General features: G+C 41.3%; 1 protein-coding gene across 1 annotated transcript in view; it reads left to right on the top strand.

Annotated features, from left to right (window-relative positions):
* The window catches only part of SYAP1 (synapse associated protein 1), a 28180-nt gene extending 19114 nt beyond the window's left edge, over positions 1-9066 (top strand). Inside the window, exons 6-9 of the mRNA XM_037046293.1 lie at positions 2478-2629; positions 4360-4418; positions 5089-5236; positions 7349-9066. Of these exons, the coding sequence (XP_036902188.1) occupies positions 2478-2629; positions 4360-4418; positions 5089-5236; positions 7349-7476 (487 nt within the window). The 3' untranslated portion in view covers positions 7477-9066. The remainder of the gene's footprint in view (positions 1-2477; positions 2630-4359; positions 4419-5088; positions 5237-7348) is intronic.
* Positions 9067-13074: the final 4008 nt, after the last annotated feature.

Genomic DNA, 13074 nt, shown 5'->3' with positions numbered 1-13074 from the left:
TCTTTTAAAATGCCTTTTAGTTTGGTAGCGCTTTCCTATGACGGCAGTGCAGCAGTGCTGGCAAGAGGCAGGGCCCGCCAGCGCGTCAGAGGTTACTCACACGACAGTAGGGAAATCACAGTTTCTTCCTGTGACAGTCTTGGGCTGTGACATACGCCCATTGTTTCCCGAAGGCTGTTCACAGCATACTAATGCTTTAAAACAGTCCTTGGAGCATAAGTGGTGAGACAAATGTTTGGGAATTGATATGCTGGTTGGATTTTTTATTTCATCGTAAGGCTTCTCAGAACCTTTAGTAGGTCACGTGCATTTGACTCTCTCCAGGAGGTAACCCAATATTTCTGCAGTGTGCCTGTGACCACTTCCTGTTACATCAAGAGGGAGAGGCCTCTGGGAAAAGAAAACAGTTGGGTGTTTTTATTACAAGGGCAAACATTGCTTGAGAACCACTGTAGATAGCCAGTACACTGTTCATTTTGGACATTTCAGAGAGCTCAGAATTAAAAGTGATCTTGAAAATATTCACGCCACTCACTGCCTCACGGGAAAGCTAATCTCAACTTTTGTTTGGCTGTGATGTTACAGTTTAAGGCCTCTGAATTTATCCGGGCAAATGCCCAGTTCCTGCAGTTGTTCCCCAGGTGTCCCAGTGTCTGTATCCCCCACCCCCCGGGTGATTACCCTCTGAAAGCGAGTTCCCCAAAGTGGATATGCTGCGTTGTCTGACTGCAGAGGAGCACACTCTAGAGAATCTTGTGTGCTTTTTAATGCAGCCTAAGGTTTCGTTAGCTCTTCCAGCAGCTGTAGCACAGTGATATTCCTCTGCTAAACTTGTGGACGGCTAGAAGTCCTTACTGCTTGCTATTAAGCTGAGTCTCCTGCCAAACTACTTCCAAGATATGCTAAGAGAAACAGAGACTCGTGTGGCCACACGAGTTTGGGAAATGCTTCTTGGCACATGGTCAGAGCTGAACGAGTAAGAGGTCATTATTGCTGTGCCCATCTATTTTGGCAGACAACTCGTCTTATCCATCCCTTAACCCCTCCCTGCCAGCACCTAGCATGGGGCCTGGGTGCATGTGGCACTCAGAAAATGTTGGCAGGATTAATGACAGAAGAGATGGCTGCGCCTAGCATCATGTCAGCTTGTTACCTGGCCTAATTTGTGGAAATAAACTTGCATTTTGCCTGTCGCACTTCCTGACCCAGCTTGGCCGCTCACAGATGTGATGACCCTGTCTGTGGTTTGAAGTGCTATCTAAGGCAAGCCCTGTCCTCATTCTTAAGCCTGGATCTCATTGTTTTCTCTTGGTTCTCACTGAATTTCTTCTACTCCTTCCATGTCTTTCTGTCATGCTTTCTTCCTCAGCTTTCCCCCATTCTAAGAAACTTCTAGTAAACCGGGAGGTAAAGAGACATTCTCTGGTACTCTGGTCATTTCTACTAGCAAAGCATTTTTACAACATAAACAAACAACTCCTCCAGGCCAAAAGAGAAAAAACAAAAAATAAAAACACAACATACCAGGTATGTCTTGCAGGTCACCAACGTTGTTGGCTGTCCTTGGCTGGGGGAGTGGAAGGGGCATACATTCAGTGTTTTTTGGCTGAGTCTTTTGTCTTCTACCTTTGATCTTTTTATGTAATTGCTCTGAGGTGAACATAGTTATCAATGTTTATTATTATTATTATTATTATTATTATTATTATTTTGAAACAATCAAAATTTACAGAAAGGTGAGACATACAGTCTGAAGAACTGTTTCCTGAGTCATTTGGGACCTGATTGCATTAGTGTGTGGGAACTGATTTGCTACAAACGGATTCTCCTGCATAAACAGGATGTAACCATCCAAATAAGGAAGCGGTCACTTCCACGTTTTTGCCATCTAATTCGCAGAACCTATTCTGCTTTTAACCATTTGTCCCAATAATACCCTTTTAGGTGAAAGGACCCAGTTCAGACTCACATGCCACATTATCAACCATCTTCCACCTCGTTGCTGGCCCTTACAGATTGCTAGTTATTTACAAGCTGCCAAACATTTCCTTTCATAAGGAACAACACCCACAATCTTTTTGTCTCGCTGCTTGAAAGCACTTAATTCTTCAGTAAACAGCAAATAATTGGTTGGGTCCTGGCTCTGTTTCCAGTCTCCCAGGTGATTGTGCTGCTTTTCTTCACAGCAGCACCCAGTCTTCCTCTGCCGAGGCCAGTGTTGGTATCGTTAAGATGTCTAGAAATGCTGAGGCTTCATTGGTGTTCTGTGAGTTTTCTTTTGCTGCTGTGAAGATAGCTGTTCTTTTTATCCTGTTATTCACCTTCCATTTGGAAAGCAAATGAGAATCTCCTTTGAGCCTCCCTTAGATTTGCACATGCCCCTAAAAATCATCTATTCCAGTCTCCATGAAACAAATAACCCCTCCATGCCTCTGTGGGCATGCATGCTCAAATGTGATGTTGTTTGTCTTTAAAAGCGTGAAGGAAGAAGTGTTTTGGAGGAACTACTTTTACCGAGTGTCCCTGATTAAACAGTCGGCCCAGCTCACGGCCCTGGCCGCCCAGCAGCAGGCTGCTGCCGCCAGAAAGGAAAAGAGCCACGGCAGAGAGGATACACTGCCATTGACAGGTATCGTCAGAGAACTCTCTGGAAAGCAGTTATTTTTAAAATGTTCTTAACTTAAAGACCCCCATGAGCTTGTCATCTTGCATGTATCGGAAATGTCATCATCTTACCCAGAACTCTTCTTTCCAGGGGGAATAATCATGCTTCGCTTGTTGCCCTCACTTGCTGACCTCACTCACCAGTCTTTGCCAATCTTTTACTTTGCTCTCTTTTTCTCATTCTGCATTTTGTAATTTCTTTCCTTTTATCTGTCCTTTGATCACCAGTCACCTTGGCTGTCTCTTTCATTGCCCATGTGACTTTTTATGCCTTCTGCCCTCCACCGACTCAGTCCACTGCTTTTCTTTGTTGCTCAGCCTTCATTCAACCCGACGCTTCCCTGGTGCTGTAGTCTGTAGAGCAGAACTAAGCTCCGTTCCACTCCAAGTTACAAACACCCAGCTCAGAGCCAGGCGACAGTAGATTACACATTTGATTCTTGTTGTGACAGCTCACCCCTGGTTGTTGGGGAAAGTGTTTTATAATATCAGCAATGATTTAATATCTGTAACAATAATTGAAATAACAAATGTATTGCCCTGGCCAGCTTGTTCAGTTGGTTACAGCATCATCCAGATACACCAAGGTTGTAGGTTCGATCCCCAGTCAGGGCACATACAAGAATCAACCAATGAATGTATGAATAAGTGGAACAACAAATCAGTGTTTCTCTCTCTGTCTCCCCTCCCCCCCCTCTCTGAAATCAATAAATTTTAAAAATTTAATGTATTTTGTTATATTCTTTAACATTTAATGAATACCTGCTCTATGTAGGTACTATTTACAACTGGGGACTTTTCCATTCATGAAATTTTAAATAATTACACAAAACTGGTGTGTCCTAAGGTTCAGATTGTGTAGACCACTACTGTAATGAAGTTGCTCTGTGCAGTGAAGTTTGGCATTTTACCAATGTTAATATGAATCCCAAGTGTCTATCATTCTTTAGTATTTCCTTTTATTACTTTTATTGGAAAATGCCATTTTATCAAATATTGCCTGTGTAACAAAATAGGCTTTAGACAGGGTTCACTAAAGAATAGTAAGATCTAGTAAGATTTATAAGATAGCAAATGCAGCTGTGAGAAAAGAAGCTGTGATTAAGTATTACATTTTACTTTGTACTTCCTAGCATAGGAAGAAAAGGAAAACTTGGTAAATAACTTAGTTCTCATTATCCTAAAAGAAAGAGAACTATTCTTAAATAGATTTTGCTAGCACTGAAGTCAAAAATTATTTCATGCTGGGAATCCGTATAAGAGGCATTGAATATGATGGAGTATTAAAATATCCCCAAAAGAAAGAGGGATGAGCCCTGGCTGGTATATAGCTCAGTGGATTGAGTGCGGGCCTGTGAACCACATGATCGGGGTTCGATTCCCAGTCAGGGCACATGCCTGGGTTGTAGGCCAGGTCCCAGCAGGGGACACACGAGAGGCAACCACACATTAATGTTTCTCTCCCTCCCTCCTTCCCTTCCCTCTAAAGATAAAAAAATAAAATCTCAAAAAAAAAGAAAGAGGGATGATTTCACCTGGCTATTTCTTGTAATAACATAAAAACCGAAAGCATACTATTAAAATTTTATTTCTGTAAATTGTTTAATATCATCATATTTGTGGATTTTGAGCTGTTATTGTATATATTCAGAATTAAATCAAGCAATTATTGTCTCTTTTATTCTCACTTCTTAGAGGCAGTACGGCCCAAAACACCACCTGTCATAATCAAATCTCATCTTAAAACTCAAGAGGTAATGCAATTTTACATTATTCCTAGTAGTTGATGTCTGGAAATGAAGTTGCTGTGTATTAACTCTCTGAGATACCATTTCAAACAACTTACGGATACAGGTCTTACCTGCTGTGAAAGAGAGGGGGCCAGTACTTTGAATAGTTGGGGACCTACAGCTCAGACTTGAGGCGATTCCCTGGCATAAATCATTCTGGATACGCTCTTTGGGGATCGGACAGGCTGATTGGAGTGAGTCCAACGGGAGCGAACACAATAGATTCCAGCTGTAACTCATTTAGTTACCAAGCAATGTGCAGGTTAGAAGGTTGGAGAGTAGTGGCCCTGGCTGGTGTAGCTCAGTGGACTGAGCAAGGGCCTGCGAACCAGACGATCGCGGTTCGATTCCCAGTCAGGGCACATGCATGGGTTGCAGGCCAGTTTCGGTAGGGAACACACGAGAGGCAACCATACATTGACGTTTCCTTCCTCTTTCCTTCCCTTCCCCTCTAAAGATAAATAAATAAAATATTTTTTAAAAAAAGAAGGTTGGAGAGCAGTGATCATTGGACTAGCAGAGAAAGGAAGTGAAAATGATGCTGCATTAAATTGCTAGATGACCATAAGCAAGAGGTCTAGCCTATAAAAGTCACTTAGGAAACCATTTCCACAGCTTATTTGTTGCATTTCAGGATGAAGAGGAGATCTCTACCAGCCCCGGCGTTTCTGAGTTTGTCAGTGACGCCTTCGATGCCTGTGACATAGATCAGGAGGATCTGAGGAAGGAAATGGAGCAGCTAGTGCTCGACAAAAAGCGGGAGGAGACAACCATAGTAGAAGGTACAAAACAAAACAACCGTTCTGTTCTCCATTTCTGAAGTTGGTTGTAGAGAGTGGTTATTACTGAAGCAGATATACAAAAATAGGCTGTAACTTTTGCATCAGAATCGCTTCTCTGTCCACCAGAGGAAGGATTCTAGTTCACGTGACTAGACCTCACACCTCTCTGCCCTAATCATTCACAGAAGCATAGACAGAAGAAACTGAGACCCAGCGATGTGTCCCAGGCCTCTCCGTCCAAGGACAGGTGGCCAGGAACAGGGCGGAAAGCAAGTATACCTTTCACATGGAGACACTGCCTTCTGGCACTCTGCTTTAAAAACTGGCATTCTCCTTGGGTTTATGCTTGGATCTAGAAGCTTCTTTTCCCAGCTGCTGTATATCACAAGAGCATCACTGCTGGGAAGGAACAGGCTGCCTCTAAAAATCTAAAGAATTTAGGAAAAAAGTGCATTGCCCTCACTAGTATGGTTCAGTGGAATTAGCATCAGCCTGTCAATCAAAAGATCGCTGGTTTGATTCCCAGTCAGGGCACATGCCTGGGTTGTAGCCCAGGTCCCCAGATGGGGGTGTGCAAGAGGCAACCTGTCACTGTTTCTCTCCCTCTCTTTCTCCCTCCTTCCCCTCTCTTCAAAAATAAAAAATAAAATCTGAGTTTTAAAAAATTAAAAGAAAAAAAGTACAAGCGGAGGGTTGCTTTCTTTGACACATCAGGACAAATTACTGGCTTTGTACTGGATGAAAAGCAAAGGCTTGGGTCCATCATCAAAGGTAGACTATTTCCTGAAGCCTTCTGAGACTCAGAGTTTAGGCAGTCGGCTGTTCCCATAGGTTGCGCAGAGAGCACTGGTCAGAAAACTGGCCAGCTTCCTAGAGGCTAGCTCCTGGCTACTCTGGAGACCTGTTCTTTCTCTGAATCACTGCCCTAGTTGTAATTTGGGCCAGTTAATGTTCTTTTTTATAGTAGTTGCCTGGGCTCACCCCAGGTAAATTGTAAGTTCCTCAAAGCAGTTACGCCTTGTCTGCTTGTCCCCCACAGTACCTATCATGGAGCCTGGCACTCAGTAAGCGATGAATAAATATTTCTGTAATTGGTTGTTATGCAACACAGTCTTTTCCCTTGAGGTCACTGTTGCAAAAAAAAATTAAAACATTTGGTTTTTGTTTTCTCTACAGCTACTAAAACTTTAGTTGTAAGAGATGAAAATGAATTTAGGCTTTGCTTTATAAATAGCTGGTTTGTTTTGTTTTCTCACTGTTTTATAACACTACATAGCAGATGCTTCTTGCCTTTACATACATATGCACGTATGAACACACATACACACACAAAACTTATATCGAGTGTTCAAGCAGGAGTTGCCGCTCTAAATCTCAACACGGAAGACCAGTGTGAGAGCTCAGATGGAGCCCTGTGTGAGGGGCCAGGCTGCAGCAAGAGACTGCCTGACCTCCAGTCCTGGCGCCCCTTGCCTCTCTAGGGAGACCACTACTACAGTGGTTAAGCACAGGCTGTGGGGCCTGCAGATCTGGTTCCATCTACATGTCTGCTGCTGTCAAGCTGTGTGATCTTGGGCAGGTTCCTTAACCTCTCTCAGCCTCCATTTCCCGATCTGTAAAATGCATATAATAAAAAATGTGTATAATAGTGGTATCTAGTCTGTGGGTTGTTCTAAGAATGAAAAAGTAGAGAGTGGATAGTACAGAGCCTGGCTCAGAAGTGCTCAAGAAATGTTCACTGTTTTTGCTACCATTATCATCATTGTTAGTGGTAAAAATTAATTCGTCCCCAAATATTATCAGTTATCTCATTAAGTTGAAGGAAAAGTAGAGGCCTAGATAAAGCAAAATAACACCCCGTATTTACTGACAACATCTGATACTTTGGTTCTACATCTAACAAATTTTTCTTTCTAATCTTATTAGAAAGGATATTTGTAATTTCTTAGTTACTCTTAAAATTTGTTCAGTTTTTCTGGGCACACACATGAGGAAGCCTGAGACATTCAAAATGCCTGTGGCTAGGACTTAGGTAGTTGTAGTCCACTGAATTGTTAAAACCAGCATGATGAGTTCAGAGAGAACCTTTTCCTTCTCATCTCTTTCTTTTAGAGGATGCTACAGACTGGGAAAAAGAACTACAGCAGGAGCTGCAAGAATACGAAGTGGTGGCAGAATCAGAGAGGCGAGATGAAAACTGGGACCAGGAAATAGAGAAGTTGCTGCAGGAGGACAATTAACTGCTTACTGAAAGAAAAGAATAGTCCTTAACATTCTGTAACTGACATTAAATTCTTGATGATAACACTGTGTGAATCAAAAGGCACAAAAGAGCATAACTTTATGAAACTCAGAATTACTCTTTTTTCACGTTGAAATTTGCCTCTTTAAAAAAAATCAAGAGCATTTACTCTAATCAAAAAGGGATGTTTAATATTTCTTTACTATAAATCTAGCTAGAGATATTCTTATAGTCAGTATGGGTATCTTAGCCACAGGAACACGAATAAACTTACAGAATTCTGTTTTCCGTGAGGTCAACAATATATTCTTCAATTGTGGTTTTCTAAACATTTGTACTTCTTGTTGCACTTTTGTTGATACGTGTACTTTAAAGTATTTAATGGATTGATAGCTATCAAAATGACCAAATTGTACCAAAGAACTCAAGAAGAAGCACTTTCGGAACTGTTTTCTTGGTATTTTCTACAATTCCATCTGGAAGCCAAAAGATAAAAGAATTGTAGATTTTAATGGTATAAACATCACACAATTTGACATGGAGAAGTACTGTGCAAAAATATTTTTCTTTGGGATTTTTTCTTTCTCATTTTTTTTTTAACCATACCACATTCAGTAATACTATTTTCCTAAATATTACATCATGGCTTTTGTAGAAAGCAGGGCCTGTCATCCTTTTTTGTATTAATGACTGTCAAAGGCCATTCAACCTAAAGTCTCTTGTTTCAGTTGCCATCACATATAAATAACTTTGTTTGTCTTAATTAAACTGTCTTTATAAAATTATGTTCCTCTGAGTACAAACTTACAAAACTTCACTGATCAGTCCTACTTGCATTCTGCTAAACTAGAAGATGGTTATTTTAAAAGAACAGGGTAGCATAACTTCCAAGGCATTCATTTCTTAAACCTTAAGTTTTAAGGAGCTTTTATTTCATAAAAGGGGATAGAATTAAGATAATTCTTTATAAGAAAATGTACATATTTTATTCTTGGCCCCATAAAAATTTAGTCTATGGTTCTTTGACAAAGGTATAAGTCAACGAGAGAACTGAGTGTGGGCCCGAGTGCTCATTATTCCTGTGTTTGTAATTTGGGATGCAGCCGTGTGAGTGAGCCAGACTGTCCCCGGCGAGGATGACCTGGATCGTAGCAGTAAACTCACGTGCTCATGAAACCGCTGACCCCATTATCAGGAGGTCGCCGCTGCGGTGCCACAATTGCAAAGGACTGAGTGTGGGCTCGGAGGTGATGCCTGGTCACTCCTGAAATAACCCTAGTAAAGGGAAAGATTTGTTTGACAGAGTTTGCTGGAGGGAAAGGAACATGTGAAATGCTTTTAAGTTGCTAAAAATCCTAGATGTGAGCAGATCATGATGTGACAGCACTCAGCTCTTAAAGACGATGCACTAAAATTCTTATTGATGGATGTTGAATCAATGCCCAAAAAAAGGTTCCAGAGAAAGCTAAACACCTAAAATGACGATGGAAGTATATTGTTACATCAATTTTACATGATATTCATTGTATTTAAAAACAACCTAATTGTGTATTGCCTTGCAAAAATAAAAGGATAAAGTAAGGCTATACAGCATAAACATAGTTATGCTATATTTTTATGGATTCATCAAGGAGTAAAATGTTCTGCTCTCGTAAATGATACAGGTAACTGAAATGTTATTCCTTTAAAAAAAATATTTTAGTCCTGGCTGGTGTAGCTCAGTGGATTGAGCGTGGGCCTACAAACCACACGATCGCGGTTCGATTCCTAGTCAGGGCACATGCCTAGGTTGCAGGCTAGTTCCCAGTTCCTGGCAGGGGATGCACGAGAGGCAACCATACACTGATAATTCTCTCTCTCTCTCTCTCCTTCCCTTCCCCTCTAAGATAAATAAATAAAATCTTTTAAATTTATTTATTTATTTATTTTTAGAGAGAGGGGATGGGAAGGAAAAGGGGGGAGAGAAACATCAGTGTGTGGTTGCCTCTCACATGTCCCCGACTGGGGACCTGGCCTGCAACCTAGGCATGTGCCCTGACTGGGAATCAAACCAGCGACCCTTTGCTTCACAGGCCCATGCTTATTAGTCCACTGAGCTACACCAGCCAGGGCGAAATGTTATTCCTTTAAAGAACAAAATATGCCCTGGCTGGTGTGGCTCCGTGGATTGAGCGTGGGCTTGCCAACCAAAGTGTTGCCGGTTCAATTCCCAGTCATGGCACATGCCTGGGTTGCAGGCCAGTTCCCAGAATGGAGTGCAACCACACATCAATGTTTCTCTTACTCTTTCTCCTTCCCTTCTCCTCTCTCTAAAAATAAATAAATAAAACATTTAAAGAACAAAATAATTTGCAACTGTTTGGTGGAACATTTTAAGTATTTATTGCCTGCCTAGGGCTTAGCCAATGAGGTGCACATAAACACACATAAGCTTCACAGGATGTTAAAATGTGAACATGCTTCATCACATTAAGCTGGCTCAGGAACTAGCATGAGTGGCCTTTCCTTGGAGTTTGTTAGAAATGCAGGGTGTCAGGCCCCACCCCAGACCTGCTGGTCCAGACTCCAGGTTACCGAAGGCTTCAGGGCTTTACAATGGACTTTTAAGGCATAAGACCTGCTAAACTAATATACTGATATGCAGCCGAGGATTCTGGTGCTTTTTACCTTTTTTTCAATCTTTGCCCAAGGACATGCTCTTTGATTTTAGGGAGATGGGAAGCAGAGATGGGAAAGGAAGGAAAGAGAAGAGAAACATCAAGGTGAGAGAGAAGCATCAGTCGGTTGCCTCACACACTCCCTCATCGGGAGTCAAACCCGTGACCTTTTGGTGCATGGGAAGACACTCCAACTGAGCCACACCAGTCAGGGCTTTTAACTTTATACAACCACTAGCATCCTTGGCTGACAGTGTCTTTCTAGTCACAAGTGCCTCCTCTGCTATTCCAGTTGTTTTCCACTGCCCACTTCCCTTTCCACACTGCCAAGTTAAGAGGAACCAAGTTCCCTGGGGAACACAAATAATCCTGCGAAATCACATATTTCTAATATCACACATTTCAAAGGAAAATGATGACACTATGAAGCACAGAGATGAGGCTCTCAGAAACAATTTACATGTTTTGGGACCTTTCTCTGAGCTGCTTGGGCGACACGCAAGGGCTGAGGTGCCCTGAAGGCTATAAAGGACAGATGGCCTCCTGTGTGGTGTGTTTATGCATGTGAAATAAAAAAACAGAAATAGTTAAAAGGTACTAGAGCCTCAAACTAAACTACGTCTTTAAAGCCTGCTTTAGGTACATGCAGCAATATTATACAAGAAATAGTAGCCATTCATTTATGGTTACAGCAGTTTGTGACAAGCATGTCAAATCCTCAGCTGACGTGGCCAGTCAGCAGGAGGCTGTGTTCTGCTACTGCGGACTCGGTTACAATGTCAGAATCTCCTACTCAAAAGTGGGAAATCTCAATTTGTAATTTGTGAAATGTTAAACTAGAGAAGCTTTAAGGAGGTGAAGCAGCAGTTATACTTGTACTTACGGTGCTTTCAGATGCCCTATAACCAAGATGGTTTTCTACAATCAGAATGTTTTTACAAATAGGAGTTTCCTCATATACTAAAGGTTTACCAAAGGAAAACTGATGATCACATTCAACTTGCAATATTTTATTCACCTCCTTGACTACTTTGACATAAAAACCAGGACTCTGAATTGGCTTCTATAATTTTTTAAAGATTTTTATTTATTTATCTTTGGAGGGGAAGGGAAGAGAGGGAGAGAAACATCAATGTATGGTTGCCTCTTGTGCATCCCCTGCTGGGAACTGGCCTGCAACCCAGCCATATGCCCTGACCAGGAATCGAACCATGATCCCTTGGTTCACTGGCCCGTGCTCAATCCACTGAGCCACACCAGCCAGGGCTTGGCTTCTATAATTTAAATGATATGGTTGCTCTTTCTGGTAATAGATTTTTTCCTCCATTTTTAAGTAAACATTTTTCGATTATAAAAACAGGGTGGGTTTGCTCTGGCGGATATGGCTTAGTGAATTGAGTGCCAGCCTGCGAAATGAAAGGTCAGCAGTTCGACTCCCAGACATGTCTGGGTTCCGGGCCAGGCCCCTAGTTGGGGGTGTGCGAGAGGCAACTGATCACTGTATCTCTCATACATCAATGTTTCTCTCCCTTTCTTTCTCCCTCCTTTCCCCTCTCTCTTAAAATAAATAAGACCTTTAAAATAAAAAAGATAAAATAGGTGAATTTAATTTTAGAAAACTCTTGTTTTCAGCTTCTAAAAATATAAGTGGTGGAAATTTTGATAAGGTTCATATGATCAGTTTTATAAGGGTAAAACAGGCAATTTTAATGAATAATGACTCCCATAGCCTACACTGATAAGAAACAAATCATGAAGTGCATGTTACAGTACCTAATAATGCTGGTGCTTAGAGTGAAAGCTGAGTCATGATAGATGACATACGTTCATCAAGCTTTAATCACATGCAATTATATATTTTTCACAAATCATCTGGTCTTCACATTAAGTGATTTGTTTACATAAAGGCATTTATGATTCCAGTTTTTACAGCATTTATTCAGTGCATCCTGATTCATTTCCAATATTGCAAACGATATTATACTTAATTCTGAATAAAAGCATCACTTTTAGTGGTAACATGTTTTAATGGCTTTTCTGAAATAACTAAAAATTCTATTCGGGTAAAGAGGGCCTGCAAATATTTCAAAGTTGACTGGTATTTAAGTTCCTATTGTTAGAATTAAAACTGCCTTGAGATAGTGCTGTCTTTTTTTTTTTTTTAAGAAACATCAATGTGTGGTTGCCTCTCACATGCCCCACACTGGGGACCTGGACTGCAACCCAAGCATGTGTCCTGACTGGGAATCGAACCAGTGACCCTTTGGTTTGCAAGCCAGTGCTCAATCCACTGAGCCACACCAGCCAGGGCAGAGAGTGTGAAGTTTTATGAACACACTTTCTTTTCATTGTAAACTTCTCAAATGCAGTGGGTTGTCCAAAATAAAAGGTCATTCTAACCCACATCCAGTAGGTCTTTTACTCAGACTTACTGTGGGATTATTCCTTCCTCCAGTAGTGATATACAGGGGTGGGCAAAACAAGGTTTACAGTTGTAACACAAATAAATAATATAGTAATTAATAATAGTACAAGAATAAACTGTTCTGTGTACTCATGACTATAAAACTACATTTGTGCACCCTGTATATTGACTTATCTTGTTCTTTCCTGGTAACCATGATGAGCACTGACTATGCTTTCTGTTGGCTACAGCTAAAACTCAACAAGCTTAACCAGATCCTATAAGAATTAAGCCTGTTTTCTTTTTTAAAAGATTTTATTTATTTATTTATTTATTTATAGAGAGAGAGGAAGGGAAGGAGAGAGGGAGAGAAACGTGTGAGAGAAACATTGATCGGTTGTCTCTCACACACTCCCAATGGGGGACCTGGTCCGCAACCCAGGCATGTGCCCGGACCACGAGTCGAACCTGCAACCTTTCAGTTCACAGGCTGGCGTTAAATCCACTGAGCCACACCAGCCAGGGCAAGCCTGTT

The sequence above is a fragment of the Sturnira hondurensis genome, unplaced genomic scaffold, assembly GCF_014824575.4.
Source record: "Sturnira hondurensis isolate 20B ecotype Veracruz unplaced genomic scaffold, ASM1482457v3 Scaffold0005220, whole genome shotgun sequence".
Lineage (NCBI taxonomy): Eukaryota > Metazoa > Chordata > Mammalia > Chiroptera > Phyllostomidae > Sturnira > Sturnira hondurensis.
This window is presented reverse-complemented; position numbering and strand designations above follow the sequence as displayed.